Genomic DNA, 16,054 nt, shown 5'->3' with positions numbered 1-16,054 from the left:
TGAAATTGTTTAATTTTTAACGTTAAAATCTGGAAATTCTTAGATTTTCAACTGATTCTGAATCGTCTTGTGAAATAAATGTTATTACTATTCACTTGTTAATCTTTCATGCACAGTTCAATTTAAAAAATCATATCAACCAACATTTTTTTGATAAAAAATGGTCGATTTTAAACGCTTCTAATTTTTAATTTTTAAAGTCTTTAAAACGGAATTTTTTAGAATGAAAGATTATCGAAATACGCACTGCAAACTGAATTATGTAATAACTAAAACATATAACATTTCAACTAATTTTTGTTAAAAACTGCTAAGTTTTTTCCAAACATTGTAAAATTCTTGGTAAGAAAATAATTTCACTGTCATTTCCGGGTATCATAAAATTCATGGTCATTTCCTGGTTTCCCGTTCCAGCGGCCACCTTACATTTTTAATATAGAAGCTCATACGAATGAAAAGAAATTTTAAATTAAAATTGATAAATTCTTCATTTGTTTTCAGGGTTTCCACAGATTAATTTACTTGAAAAAGTTAAGTACTTATTTTGATTATTGTTCTTTTAAGTTAAAAAGAATTCTATAAGGATTCCAGGCGAATTTTAACGAATTCAGGATAAATTCTTAAGACTAAATAACAATGTAATTGATATTGAAAAGACTTCAATTGAATTAGAACAATTCCGAAATTCCACTAATGCGTGTAAAATTAGAATACATTTAGAGAAATTTGAGGGAAATGATAATAATTCGAAGAAACTTGAAAAAATTATGGTTCATTAATTCATTAAGTTTGAAAACTATTTAGAAAAAATGTAAAGAAATTACAAATAGTTTTATGAAATGTCTAAAAATTTAAGGTAATTTTAAAAGACTCCAGGATCAAGAGAATTCCAAAGGATTTAGGAGAATTCGGGATAAATTATTAAGAATCCAAGGGAAATTCCAAATTGATTCAAATGAATTGCAAAAAATATTTGAAAGCCTTCTTAAATATTTCAAACCCTATGAAATCCCTCACTTCTTGTGAATAAATACTTTGGAATACATTAAAATATTATAAAATGATTCTGTGAAAATCTATAAAATTTAATTATATTTAATGAAATCCTGTACAATTTATTATGATGAAAGAGCTTTTAAAACCCCATAAAATCATTGAAATCTTTGGTAATATTTTGTTTCCTATCTTATAAAATTTTAGGTAATTTTTTAAAAGCGCAGGACAAATTTTTAAACACTTTAGAATCGTTAAAATCTTGAAAATCGCTTGAGATCCTTTAAAAACCGTAAAGGTTTCAAACTCTTTAAAATGTCTTGGGAGAATTTAAAATACCCTACAATAATTAATATCCTTTGAAGTCCCATTAAGTTACGACATCAATGGTAAATTCCTTAGAATTTTTTTAAATTCTCTAAAATATTTAAATTACCCAATCGTTTGAAATCTCTCAAAATCCTTTGGAACTTTTAAGATCTTTTGAAAAATTCTTGGTTGTTTTAAAAATACCCTAAAACCCTGACAAATCCCTTCAAATTATTGAAATCTATTGAAAATTCCTCGGAATATGTTAAAATATCCTGAAATATTTCTAATCTTTTGACGTTCCATAACACTTTTTAAAGTACTATTAAAAAAATATTAATAATCTTTAAAGATTCTTTAAAATGTTTTGAAATCGCTTGAAAACTTTAAAGCTCTTAAAAATTTCTTGGAATTTAAAAAAATGTCCTAAGATCTTTTAAATTCTTTGGAATTTTCTTTAAAATGTTGTGAAATTTTTTCCAAATCTTTTTTAAATCCTTTGAAATCTCTCAAAATTCTTTGGAACTTTTTGAAGTTCTTGTCAGTTCATTAGATGTTTTAAAAATATACTCAAATCTTTTTACATTCCTTCAAATAATGGAAATATATTCGAAATTTTTTAAAATGCTCAAAAAATATTTAAAATCCTCGTAAATTCCATAAAACTATTTTAATCTTTGAAAATTCCAAAGAATTATTCAAATTTCCCGAAGAATCTTCAAAATTGTTTAAATCCCTTCAAATTAGTCAAATCTTCTGAAAATTCTGCGGAATTTTGTAATTACCAGCAAATACTTCGAATGCTTTACTATCTTTTAAAATCCATTATAATTTTTTAAACCTAATGAAAATTTCTTGAAATCGCTTCAAATTATTGAAATCAATTGAAAATTCCCTATATTCTTTTAAAATAAGCTAAAATCTTTAAAATGATCAAACATCTTGAGAAATACCTTGAAATATATAAAAATATCAGAACTCCTACGAAATCCGCAATTATTATGAATAAATTCTTTGAAAAGCAATTAATATATCACAAAACCCCTGGGAATCTTTTAACATATCACAAAAATGTATTTAGATTCTATCAAATTGTTCCATATCTTCTGAAATTCTAAAAAAAATTCCTTCAAATTATGGAAATCTTTCGAAGATTCTTGGAATTCTTTTAAAATGCCCCGAAAATATTTAAAAACCTTTGACATTCCATAAAACTTTTCTAAGCTTTTAAAACTTCTTTAGAATTTTAAAAACGCCCTAAATTCTGTTGAAATCTCTTTAAATGATTGAAATCTTCTAAAAATTCTTTTGAATTTTTTCGGAAATACTTACAAATAAATCCTTTTAAATTCCTTCAAATTACGGAACTCTATTTAAAATTCTACGAAATCTTTTTAAATGTCCCAAAAAATATTTAAAATCCTTTGGCATTCCATAAAACTGGTTTAAGACCTTGAAAATTCCTTTAAAATTCTTCGGAATCTTTTATAATCAGTTGAAATCCCTAGACATTTTTTAAAGCTTTTGAAAATTGATTAAAATATACTAAAAATGCCTTAAGTTATTTCAACACTTTTCAAGTCCATTGTAATTTTTTAAAGCTCTTGAAAATTCTTTCAAATTTTTTTTAAAACTCAAAAATCTTTAAAATTATTTAATATACCTTTAAATTGTTGAAATCAATAACAAATTTCTTGGAATCTTTTTAAATTCTCCCAAAAATATTTAATATCCTTTGAAATCCCATAAAAGTTGTTTTAAGCTTGAAAATTTTTTTTTGGGTACCCAAAAATATTTCAAATCCTGTGAAACCTTTTGAAAATCCTTGGAATGTTTAAAAGTAAAATAAAATCTTTAAAATCCTTTGAAATCCCTTCAAATTATTGACCTCTCATAGAAATTGTAGGAATCTTTTAAACTACTATTGAAAAAAAATGACTAAAGTGATATTTTTATTTTAAAAAGTTATTTGAGAAAAAAAGTTACTAAAAGTGACTGTCAGTAAGACCTGATTATTCTTGACAGTTTTTTCTTGAAGAAATCCTTTAAAGTTCTTAAAGAAATTCCCTGACTTTAAAATTTTTTCCAAAGCCCTGACTTTTCCCTGATTTCCACGTTTTCCCTAACTAGCGGTCACCCTGAAATTATCTCAAAAAGTCCAAGCAATAAATTCCTACAAGCAATGCGGTCTCCTTCCTTGAAGCAAATAAAATCGAGGAGACTGTTGGTGATGTTCAAAACAATTGGTTTGTTTGCTCTCTCCAAAGGTTCGAGACAAGGTTCCAGGGAAGTCGTCAAGTCAAGGACGCACTGTTTTAAAATTGGTGTCTTTTGACAATACTTTTTGAATACTTCGTCCAAATCGCCAGTAGGTTTTGCAGCTTCCATTTCAATCTGCAGCTGAGTTACATTCACTAGCGACTTTAGACAATTTCCCATGTCTTCAATTCCCTTTTTGGCGTTACCAAAAGCTGAGGGTCCTCCATTCTTTTCGCATTTTTTTTCGACTAAATTCTGAACTTCTGCGATGGGCAATCCAGAGGCGTTTACATTTTTTAACTCAGGAATGTCCACAATCGAGTTGAGTTTCTGCAAAGCATCTTCTGCGTTTTCGATGGTTTCATCAGCGCAGCCGCTACTTAGAAGACCTGAAATAGAAAAGTCTTCGAGTTAGATTCATTTTTTCAAAAAAAATGGATGACTTTTCCGTAAACAATTTTTCATTTTCCCTGGTCATTAATATTCAAAGATCAGGATTTTCATGTTGTAACACTTTAACATAGAATCTTTTACAAACCAAATAAAATAATTTTAGATTAAGATTTAGAACGATTAACTTTATTTATTATTTATTTCAACCAAAAGGATGACTTTTCTACCATAAGAGATGAATTCTCAAATATAATTTCGAATATTTATATATAAAAGATTAAACTCAAAAAAACAGTTAAACTTTCAAGAAAATAACTTTATTTTCAAAAGACATTTGAATTTAAAAATAAAAATGTATTTTCGTTTAAAAAAAGATGAACTTTCTATCTAAATAGACGATGTTGCAACAAAACAGTTACATTTTCGACCAAAAATAATACATTTTTAATAAAATACTGGAATTTTCATAAAAATAATTGAATGTTCAGAAGAAAGTTGAACTTAAAACGAAAGATGAATTTTCATTCCAAAAAGGATGAATTTTATTTTTAAATAGACGAAGTTATAACAAAACAGTAGAATTTTCGACAAAAAATATACATTTTTAATAAAATACTGGAATTTTCAACAAAGTGATTTAATTTTCAGAATAAAGTTGAATTTAAAAAGAAAAATGTATTTTCATTTCAAAACAGATGAATTTTTGATCCAAACAGACGAAGTTGCAACAAAACAGTTACATTTTGAACCAAAAATAATAAATTTTTAACAAAATACTGGAATTTTCGACAAAATAATAGAATTTTCAAAAGAAAGTTGAATTAAAAAAAAATGATTTTTCATTCCAAAAAGGATGAATTTTCTGTCTAAATAGACGAAGTTAAAACAAAACAGTCGAATTATCGACAAAAATTATAAATTTTAATAGAATACTGGAATTTTCAACAGAATAATTAAATTTCTAGAAGAAAGTTGAATTAAAAAAGAATTTCAGAAGGCAGTTGAATTTAAGAAGTAAAATGAATTTTCATTTTTAAAAAGATGAATTTTCTATCCAAATAAACAAAGTTGCAACAAAACAGTTACATTTTCGACCAAAAATAATAAATTTACAACCAAATAGTTGAACTTTGAAACCGAAAAGATGAATTTTTAAGAGGAGTGTAATTTTCAGCCAAAAGATCAATTCTAATTGAAAAATGCAATAGTGTAGTTTTTAAGAAAATAAATAAATTTGCAACAAAATAGTTGCATTTTTAACCAAGAAAAATGAATCTTCAAAAAAATGTGATAGTATACATATTTTAACTAGAAAAGATGAAATATTTAGCAAAAGAAATGAATCTTAAAACCAAAAAGACGAATTTTCACACAAAATTTAAATTCTCAACTAAAAAAGATCAATTTGTAACCAAGAATGGATAATTTAAATTTTCAGTACAAAAAATTAATTATTACTTAGAAAAATAGTCTAATTTTCAATGAAAGATATAATATTTCAAATCAAATCATTATAAAAAAAGTTCATTCTTAAACATTCAATTGCATTTTCAACCAAAAAAGAGGAAACTTAAACCAAGAAGATAGGTTTTTAACATTTAAAGGGTGGCAGCACATAAATAGATAACCAACATTTTTTCGAAAATGGGTTTTATTGCATAAAAAATTCTTAATCGATAAAAAGATTTGTTCGAATAGTCCTGTTTAATGAATGCAGCAATAAAAAAATGTATGTGCTAATTTAAATTTCAGCAAACATTTTTAGCTCAGTATTTTAGTAATATTTTCTTTATTTTCTGCATTATATTTTTTAAAATTATTATCGTTTAGTGGAAACAAATTTTCTCTTCGTAGTTCTTTCAACGGATAATCTTCTCGCAAAGTGTCATACCGTTACACTCAATTTTCATTTTCTCGGTACAGAATAATTATTTCTATCCAATATTTGTTATTTTTATTTAGCTTGCCCATATCTTGGAAGTAAATTTGTATTCATATAAATATTTTTTTAGGTCAAAACTTTTTTACGCTCATTAAGAAACGCAATATCTCAGGAGTAGGTTGTTATTTTTCATTTATGGTCAGTGTCACTCTGAGATTGTCAGTTAACACATACATTTTCTCGAAAATGGATAACTGTTTTTAATCAAATTTTGTTGGGCTAAAATCAGCAACACATCATATCGGAAGTGGACTTTGTCTTATCTTTAAATGCTGATTTCGATTTTACAGAATGTTTTTTCGCTCTCCTGAAAAGTTCTGATTTCGTTGGTTATCTAGTTCTGTACTCCCACCCTTTAAATAATTAAATAGTAGACAAATAAATTAATCTATACAATCAAATATTTTTATTTTAAATCAATTTTCAACCAAAAAGTTGTATTTTTATTAAAAAAGAGATGAAATTTCTACTAAAACAGATGCATTTTTTAAATCGATAAAAACCCTGTAGAAAAACTAAATGAGTTCAAAAAAATGTATAAATTAAATTTTCTTTAAAGTGTAAACAATCATATAAATAAGAACACATTTTTAAAAATACTCCTAATTAAAAGGGTTATAATTATAAACAATTGTAAATAATAAAGCTAAAAACTCCCGAGTGTTGACAATACCATTACATAAGTGAATTAAATGCAAAAAAAACATTTTAAATAATTAGCATTGCAAAGATAAGTAAATAAATTACCTATTAGAAAAGCGTTTGCTTTGTAATTTAATTATTTATGTTTGCATAGTTAATTATTTTTAATATTTGTTTTGCATTTAATTAACTTCTGCAATGGTACCGCCAACATTAGGGAGTTTTCAGCTTTATTATTCACAATTTGTTTTCAATTTTTTTATAATTATAAGTCTTTTAATTAGAAGTATTTAAAAAAATGTTTTAATTTATATTAATGTAAATAACACTAAGACCGGGAGTTTTTTCAGCTTATTTTTAGTATAATTTTTTCTTTATTATTTGTCAAGATCACGTATAACCGGGAGTTAAAACAAATTAATTGATTTAATTTTTTCCAAATTTATATTTATTCGTTGATTTTTAAAATGCTTTTTTGTTTAAATTTTTTTTTGTTTTTTGAAATTTTTTGTTTTTCTATTTGTAATTTTTTGTTTTTAGAATTTTTTAGTAGAATTTTTATTAGGAAAATTTGTTACTTTTGTAGCTGTCTTAAATTTACGACCGACGTTCTCCATTCACATATTAATACATATCAATGGATGAATGAAGTAAATATCATGGAAAAGTGTACATTTATTACCTGCACCGAGTCATAGTAAGGAATTATTCATAACAGTTCATAGATTGGTGCATAAAGACATCATATAAAGTCCAGTATTATTATTTAGAAGCCTGTATTCAACTGAAAAAAATCCTTTAGTATCAACAAATATTGCTCGACATTTCTGTATTTTTTCACTCGATAATTTCACTCGATATTTCTGTATTCAAATTTCAAACCATAAAAGTCAAATGAGTGCATGTGATTGGTCCAATATCGCCGGGAAATAAGACACCGATCGACTCGAACGATTTTCTCATGCATATCCTAATTTTAGAATTTTTATTTGATATAATTAGCGAAAAGCTGAAGAGGAAGTTTACCATTTTTTAAACATAAACCTTCCTCGAACCATAAGGAATGTTTGTGCCAAGTTTCAGACGCGTATGTATTACTATTTAGGGGAAAACTGGGTTCAAAGGATTTTTACATTAACCTTATAAACTCCGCGGTTTTCCCCATTGGCGTGGAGCACCTGGAGTTTAAGAACTGGATTCAAATGCTTTTTACATAAACTTTATAAACTCCGGTATTCGCCCCATTGGCGTGTGACACCGGGAGTTTAAAAAGATTTTTAAATGAACCTTATAAACTGCGAGTTTTGCCCCATAGGCGTGGAGCATCTGGACTTTAAGAACTGGAAACAAAGGATTTTTACATTGACCTTATAAACTCCGGTTTTTGTCCAATTAGCGTGGGGTACCGGGAGTTTAAAAGGACGTTTACATAAATCTTATAAACTCCTGTTTTTGCCCTATTGGCGTGGGACACCGGGAGTTTCAAAAGATTGTTACATGAATCTTTTAAACTCCGTTTTAAATCAATTCTTAACGCCTTTTCATACTAGATGGAGCTATGAAATAAACATTTTTTAAATTAATTTTTTTTTGTTGAAAAAAAATATTTTCAAGGAAAAAATTTAATTTCATCGGATTTTTACATGAGCCTTATAAACTCCGGCTTTTGGCCTCATTGGCGTGGGGCACCAGGAGTTTAAAAAAACGAATTTTCTGACAAAAAAATGTTTCATTTTTCAACCAAGTTTCTACCAAATTAGTTTTAATTTTTTACCAAAAAGGATAATATAATTACAACTGCAAAAAATATATAAATAGAAATACAAGGCAAATAAAGTACTAACAAGAATATTATATCAGGTTGACGCACAATTTAATTTCTAAAATTACCTAATTTTTCTCTGCTAATTTCTAATTTTCTCTGAACATTAATATTCAAATGCCAGAACCTGTATCTTGTACAATTTTTAACAGAATCCCTTATAAATAGAATAAAGCAATTACAAAGGAAATTCCACAATTAAAAAAAATCTTGTAATAATTTATTTTTCTAGAATTTTCCAGTTTCGGAAATTTCATTTTTGAGGTTTTTTTATTCAATCATCTGACATTTGAAAATATTAAACAAGAAGGCACACAAAAAAACATTTCTAAATAGACAGATGCAATTAAATTTTGTTTTCGTATCACTCATGAATGATTAGATAACTAATATTTCAATGTTTTTCAATGTTATCAACACACTCAAATTGACTATTTGATAATGATAAATATCTTCGACCCATATCTGAATCTAGTAAATTTAAGAAAAAACAAGATTACTCTTTTCAAATTGATATACTTGAAAAATGTAATTGAATTTAGTTAAATTATCAAATAAAAACTTTTCATGTAATTTGCATACAATTTAAGAAATGATAATATTTTGTCCGCTGCTTTTATTTTTAAGCTGATTACAAATGTATCTTTTTAATTGAGATACAAGCTGAAACGATTTCATTCCATTTGCAGAGTCGAGGGTCAAAGTATCGAGCGATGAGTCAAGAAAAAAATCAGATAATTATTGCTTTACGCATGTAATTCACATTTACCTACTTGTATGAAGAATGTGACGTTAAATGAATAAAAAAATTACCTCCAAGGCCGAAAACTGCTAAATGCACATGGAATAAAAAAAAGATTCTGAAAAACTATTAATAAAAAAACTGTATAGAAACTGAAGATGACAGGTGTGAATTAGTATTCATCTTTTATTAAAAAGCTCGAGAGAATTAGAATTAAGCATTGACGACTACAAGGTTCTAGGTGAACTCAATTAGTGTTAAATAACATAACATAATAAAAAAAAAGATTAATCAAGGCAGAGAAATATTTTTGATTTTTTAGTTCTTAGAATAACACTTGATCAGCAATTTTTTTAGCTTTGCGAGAAAAACTCGAACTTAAAATTATTCTTTAACTCGTTAACCTTACGAGTTTAAATTTAAAAATTAAATCAAGTTCTTGAATTACGTTTCGATAACGGTAATTTAAAAAATTAAGCTTTTACATATTTAAAAAAACCTGCATAATTCTAACATAACTTACGAGTATTCTTTAACCTTTGATTTTTTGACCCGTTTGACCTCTTATGATTGTATGAATCATAAATATTGATAAAGGAGATCATGACTCGAGGTTAATATTATAGAGAAAGTATCATTGCGTGTTTCGATTATATTTAGGAAATTAAATTTAAAACCGAATTCTATCATTATTTATTAATATCGTGACTCTAGTCGACTTTGCTTGAGAATATAAACAAAATTGGCAACTAAAAACATAGTCGATAAAAATTCTAATTATTAAAACATTATTTTTTAATCTCATATATTTTCAGTTTTGAATTTTTAATAGTAAAAGTCTTTTTAGGCCCTCAAAAGAAAATGTTCAATTTGTGTGGCTTTTGCTTTGCAGCTGTATAATTTTTTATGTTTTCCGTTCGAAAATTCAGACTAAGCTGTAAACGAATTTTTAATGGAAATATTTAGTAATATTTTGTTAAAAATGTCAAGTTTATGGAAAAATGAAATTAAAAAGCCATAAAATTTAAAACCATTAGAGTAACTTCATTCATCGTATAAATAAATTCCGTTGGAAAAATTATTATTCAAGTTTTTAAACTTGTATGTGCGTTGACTGAAAATAACTCTTGGATGTTTTTAAAATTTTGGACTTAGAATGTAAACGTGTCATATTTTGTGATTTCATTTTTAAATTGTTCAAAATTTTGCAATTATTAATTAAAAGCCTTTACAGCTTAATTATTTGAAAATAGAACAGATTAAAATTGAAATGTCATGTAAAAAATATTCAAAATTGTTTGGTTTTTATTTAAATCATACAGATTAGTATCTTGACTTTTTCCCCCATCATTCTGTAAAAAAAAATCCACAAAATAAAGTTTTTTCACAAATTTTAAAATAACTGCTACCCGAAAAATCATTCAAAATTTTTTATGTTTATCGAGTTAAGCTAAGATATTTGAAGACCCCAAAGGATTTTCAAGATTGCCAAATATTTATATTTCAAAGGATTTTAAAGTCACTTCCAACGGATTTCACAGGAGTTGATACGATTTCAAAAATTTTTAGGTAATTTTAAAGGATTTTTAAGGCCATGCGATGAGTAAGTCACGTGACCCGATTCTAACCTTACCGACAATTTTTTTTTATTTCCTAACTTATATTCACACAAAGCGCCACATCGAGTTGGAAATTTGAGTAACTAAACAAGAAGCACTAAGAATGGCGAGTCTGATCCTACATTTGTATAATTATAAAAAAAAGTTTTTTATTGTAAATAATTTTATTTTATTTTTTCGCCCTTATTAAAATTTAGCACCAGATCCACCTTTCTTAGTGCTTCCTATTTATGATCCCAAATTTTCCACTCGATATCGCGCTTCATGTGAAAATAAGTTGGGAAACAAAAAAAGTGGCAGTAATGTAGGAATCTAGTCACGTGACCCACTCGTCACATGGCCTTAAGGCTCCCAATATGGTCTTTTAAAATGAATTTTGAAGCATTTTAAAACATGTCATAGAACTTAAAATATTACAAGGCATTTCATAATGATTTAGTGATGGTTCTAAGAATTTACTATAAGAATTTAGAAATTTAAAAGATTTTAAGAGATTTTTAATATATTTCAAGGTATTTTAAAAATGTTTGAAAATTGAAGATTGAAATTTAAAAAAAAATATATTTTAGGATATTTGAAAATATTCCAAGGAATATCATTATATTTCATGTAAATTTATGGAATTTCAAGGTATTTTGTAATATTTTAATAGTTAACATTCAACCAAATAGATACGTATTTTACGAAATTGCAAAATTGTTAAGCCAAAAAAACGACTTATCTACGAAAAAGTTGAATTTTCAACCGGAAAATATGAATGTTCAACAAAAAAGTTAACTTTATACCACAGAGTTAAATATGTAATAAAAATAATTTAAATCTTAACAAAATAGTTGAATTTTCAACCAAAAATATAGATTTTCAAACAAAAAACTTAATTTTTAAACGAATCGTTAAATTTTCTACTAAATTATTGAGTTTTCCAGCCAAAAAAGATGAATTTTCTACAAAAAAAGCTTAATTTTCGGCCGGAAAATATGTTGATATATATTATAATATAAAAATACGATAATTTATCATGAAAATAGTTTATTTTTTAGGCAAACATGTACTTGAATTCTCAACCAAAAATATGAATGTTCAAAAAAATATTTGAATTTACCCAAAAATATCTTTAAAAAAAATACATGATTTTTCAACAAATTTTTTGAATTTTTAAACCAAAAAGACGAATTACCAGTAAAACCGTCTAATCCTCAACCAGAAACTACGATTGTTCAACAAAAAAGTTTGTTTTCTACCAAAGAGTTAAATTATTTATAAAAATAGTTTACTTTTTAACCAAATAGTTGAATCTTCAAAACAAAAATATAAATATTCAACAAAAAAATTAATTTTCTACATAATTGTTGAATTTTTCAGCCAAAAGACGAATTCTTTATAAAACGTTTCAATTTTCAACCCGAAAATACAAATTTTCAACTAAAATGATAAATCTTAAAAAAAAATTAAGAAGCAGTTTACCATAACTTAAAACTAAGTATGTACTTGTTTTTTTCAACCACAAAAGATGAATATTGTCTACGAAATATGTAATAGATAATATTTTAACCAAATGAATTTTTAATTTGAAATATAAAACAGTTGAATTTAACCAAAAAAATACCAATTTTAAAATAAAATACCTTATTCCTTAAATTTTATAATTTTGAAGGCAAAAAGGCGAATTATCTTCAAAACAGTCGAATGATCAATGTAAAAATATAATTATTAAACGCAAAAGTTAATTTTCTACCAAAGATTTTACTATTTTATAAAAATAGTTGAATATTCAAGAAAAAATATAATTCTCGACGAATTATGTAATCGACATTTCATTAAAAAATATTGGAATTTGAAATAAAAAACAGTGGAATTAAACCAAAAAACAAGAATTTTCAACAAAATACATCAATTTTCAACCAGATTTGTGGATTTCTAAGCAAAGAAAAAAACGAATTACCAACAAAAAGTTGAATTTTCCATTGGAAAATATGATTGTTCAACAAGAAAGTTAATTTTTTAACAAAAAGTTGAATTTGTCATAAAAATAGTTTGATTTTGAAGCAAAATATCATTCTTAATATTGATATTCACACAAAGATTTTAATTTGAAATAAAAAGAAGTTCAATCTAACCAAAACAGATTTATTTTCAACGAAATACATGATTTTGCAACATTTTAATTTTTTTTATTTTCAAGAAAAAAAAAGAATTATCTACCAAACAGTCGAGTACTCAACCGGAAGATATATGAAAAAATGTTTAAAAAATACCTAATTAATGGATGGGCCCTAATAAAAGTTAGAAAATTCCAATTTAAATTTTTCTGTTTGTCAAACTTTTAATAATAAGGTTAAATTCTTCACGTAAGCATGATTTTGTGAAGTTTAGCCACTCCGTTAAGAATATAATAAAATCTTGAATTTATAGACTCGACTACAGTGACCACAGTGTCTTGGAATTAAAACGTCAAATTACGAATCACGTAGTCCATTCTACTTCCTCTTCGCTCTTTGTTTTTACTTGAAGTTTGAACCCATTTTTGCCAGACAAAAAAATATTCGGTTACAGTTCCAGTTTTTTCAAACGTCTCGAAACATAAAATTTTGAAAACTGCATAGAATATGGAAAACAGAATGTAAACTTACCAACGAGGAAGAGAGAAAAAACAGCAGCCCTCATTTTGTCACTATTTATTACAGCTAATTGGCAAAGTAGAACTTTCAAGTTCAAATCCTAACCACAAAATACACTAGTTGTGTCAGCAGTTTTTTCTCTGACGAGATTCAACGGATTTTATTTCACTGGATGTCTTATTGGAAATGATGCATTGCTGATGATTGTTTCACAGTGTATCTTTAATGACAAGAGAGTTTTTTCAGATATCGTTTGCAATGAGCGTTGGAAGAACACGATGAGCAACGCGCCGTTAGTATTGTATGTCAGTGGTATTCCTGCAATGCGACACTGTTCGATACTGAAGAGTTGTCGTTATTTCCATATTTCCAAGCTTGTTATATAACCTCGTGTCAACTTATCCCTTCCCTGAACTGAATTGCAAACTACCGCATTATAATTCTGGTCGTTCGGTTCGTATTCGAAGCTCAACGTTCCAAGAATATGCCCGGTAAGAAGAAAAGATTTCAGAATAATTCAGAATCTGAATTCTCATTAATACGTGAATTTTCCTCTGTCGAAAGTTCCACCAAGGAGTAGATAAAAAGCAAAATTTATTCTTTTTAATCGACTTAGAAAAATGTAATGGAAGCGTATTGAGAGGAATTAAAAAATGAAGGAATGCAAAAGAAAGAATAGAAAGACGAAGAAAAATGTCACTTTGCATACGAAATAAATATAAAATAATTATGGTAATAGAAATCATTTGTAGTATTGTCAAAGACTTTTTTTATAATTCTGTTTAAAGATAAATAAATTTGGTTTACGTTACACAACACTATTAAATTAATTTATTATATTATTAAATCTATAATTTGTTTAAACAATATAAAATATTATAATTAAAATTACTCCACCGTTATGGCAAACAAAAAGTTGAGATTTCCAAACTTATATTCCACAAAAACGAATGTAGAAACTATGCATGTGCATATATTTTGTGAACAGATTAGAAGGAATTAAATAAGTCGAAAATAGAGCATGTAAGTATGGAATTAAAAATAACCATTAGAGGTTTGTACTGATCGGATTAAGAGGAACTAAAAAAGTGAAAAACATATTCGCCTGCCTGGAATACAAGACAAGTGTGAATCGTTAAGGAAATAAAAAAGAATTGATTTAGGAGATAAACCTATTCGTTAGTTGGGCACTTCTCCCGGTGGAAAATTAGCGCATTAACCAAAATTAAACAATGCTTACTCTTTCGTTTAAATCTGAAAATATTATTTTTTCTCTGTTCTTCTCTTCTTACCAGGTGTAAACGATATAAACACGGATACATGGGCCACAATTTTTCTGAATAATTGATCTTTTTGGGTTGAGAACTCAACTCCTTGGTTGAAAGTTGAACTACTTTCTTAAAAATTAATTCTATTAGTTAAATATTTAGGATATTAATAGAAAATGCAATTGTTCGGATGGAAATTAACTTTTTTGTTGAAAACAAATATTTTAGAGTTGAAAATTTAAATGTTTTGTAGAATAGTCGTCTTTTTTTAGAACTTCTGCAGTTTAAAAGACTGCTTGATCAAAAATGAAATTTTCTGATCAAAATTCATATTTTCGTGTTCAACATTTAACTTTATTCCAAAAAATTAGCTTTTATAAATTTACAAATAATTTTTTTTCAATTAAAATTGAACTATGCCATTTTTGCTTAAAAATTAAGTGATCTTGTTTAGGCAAAAAATTCAACTATTTGGTCAAAAATTAGTCTTTTTGGTAGATAATTAATCTTCTTTGTTAAAAATTCAATTATTTGGTAGATTTTTTTTTTTAATTCATATTTTTTAAAATAATAATATATAATAATATAATAATATTAAATAATCTTGTTTAAAAACTCAACTATTTGGTCGAAAATAATTTTCTTTTCGGAAAATTCATATCTTTGTGCTGAAAACTAGATTTTTTAGTAGCAAATTCTCTTTGCCAGATTAAAAATTGTTCTTTTCTAATAGAAATTCAACTGTTCCATTTTTTGGTAAAAAGTTATCTTTTTTAGACTAAAAATTCAACTATTTAGTTAAAAAATCGTCTTTTTTGGAAAAAAATTAATCTTCTTGGTTGAAATTTCGACTATATGTTAGAAAATTCATATTTTTGTCGATAATTTTCATTTTCGTAATTAAAATTTGGACTGCTTTGTAAAAAATTCGCTTTTCTAAATTCAACATCATTGGTTTTCAATGAAAATATAACTGTTCCATTTTTGGGTAAAAAGGGAAATTTTTTAGACTGAAAATTCAAATATTTCTTTTAATTTTTTTTCGTAGAAAATTAGTCTTCTTGATTTAAAACTTAACAATTTGGTCGAAAATTAATTTTTTTGTTGAAAATTCGTATTTTCGTGTTCAAATTTCGAGTCTTTATGCGAAAAACTGAAAATTATTGGTTTTGAATGAAAATTCAAGTATTGCATATTGACGTATACAGTGATCTTTTTTAGACTAAAAATTCGAATGCGTTTGGTCGAAAGTTCGTATTTTTTGGTAGAAAATAATCTTCTTGATTTGAAAAAATTTGAAAAAATTCAAAGTATTTCCGAAGATTTTAGAGAGTTTAAAGAGTTTTAAAAGGTTTTCGGATATTAAAACATATATATCTATAAAAACCGTGTTTTTCACAATTTTTGATGCTCTACTTTTCTGCTTTGATGACAGATTAAGCAGAAA

General features: G+C 26.1%; 1 protein-coding gene across 1 annotated transcript in view; it reads right to left on the bottom strand.

Moving 5' to 3' along the window:
* LOC117177170 (interferon-related developmental regulator 1) overlaps positions 1–13,692 on the bottom strand; it is a 47,491-nt gene extending 33,799 nt beyond the window's left edge. The window contains exons 1-2 of the mRNA XM_033367679.1: positions 13,352–13,692; positions 3,480–3,950 (exon numbers count right to left, since the gene is read on the bottom strand). Coding sequence (XP_033223570.1) covers positions 3,480–3,950; positions 13,352–13,385 — 505 coding nt within the window. The 5' untranslated portion in view covers positions 13,386–13,692. The remainder of the gene's footprint in view (positions 1–3,479; positions 3,951–13,351) is intronic.
* Positions 13,693–16,054: the final 2,362 nt, after the last annotated feature.

Source organism: Belonocnema kinseyi, chromosome 7 (genome assembly GCF_010883055.1).
Source record: "Belonocnema kinseyi isolate 2016_QV_RU_SX_M_011 chromosome 7, B_treatae_v1, whole genome shotgun sequence".
Taxonomy (NCBI): domain Eukaryota; kingdom Metazoa; phylum Arthropoda; class Insecta; order Hymenoptera; family Cynipidae; genus Belonocnema; species Belonocnema kinseyi.
Note: the sequence above shows the minus strand (reverse complement) of the source record. Positions and strands in the feature narration are given on the sequence as shown.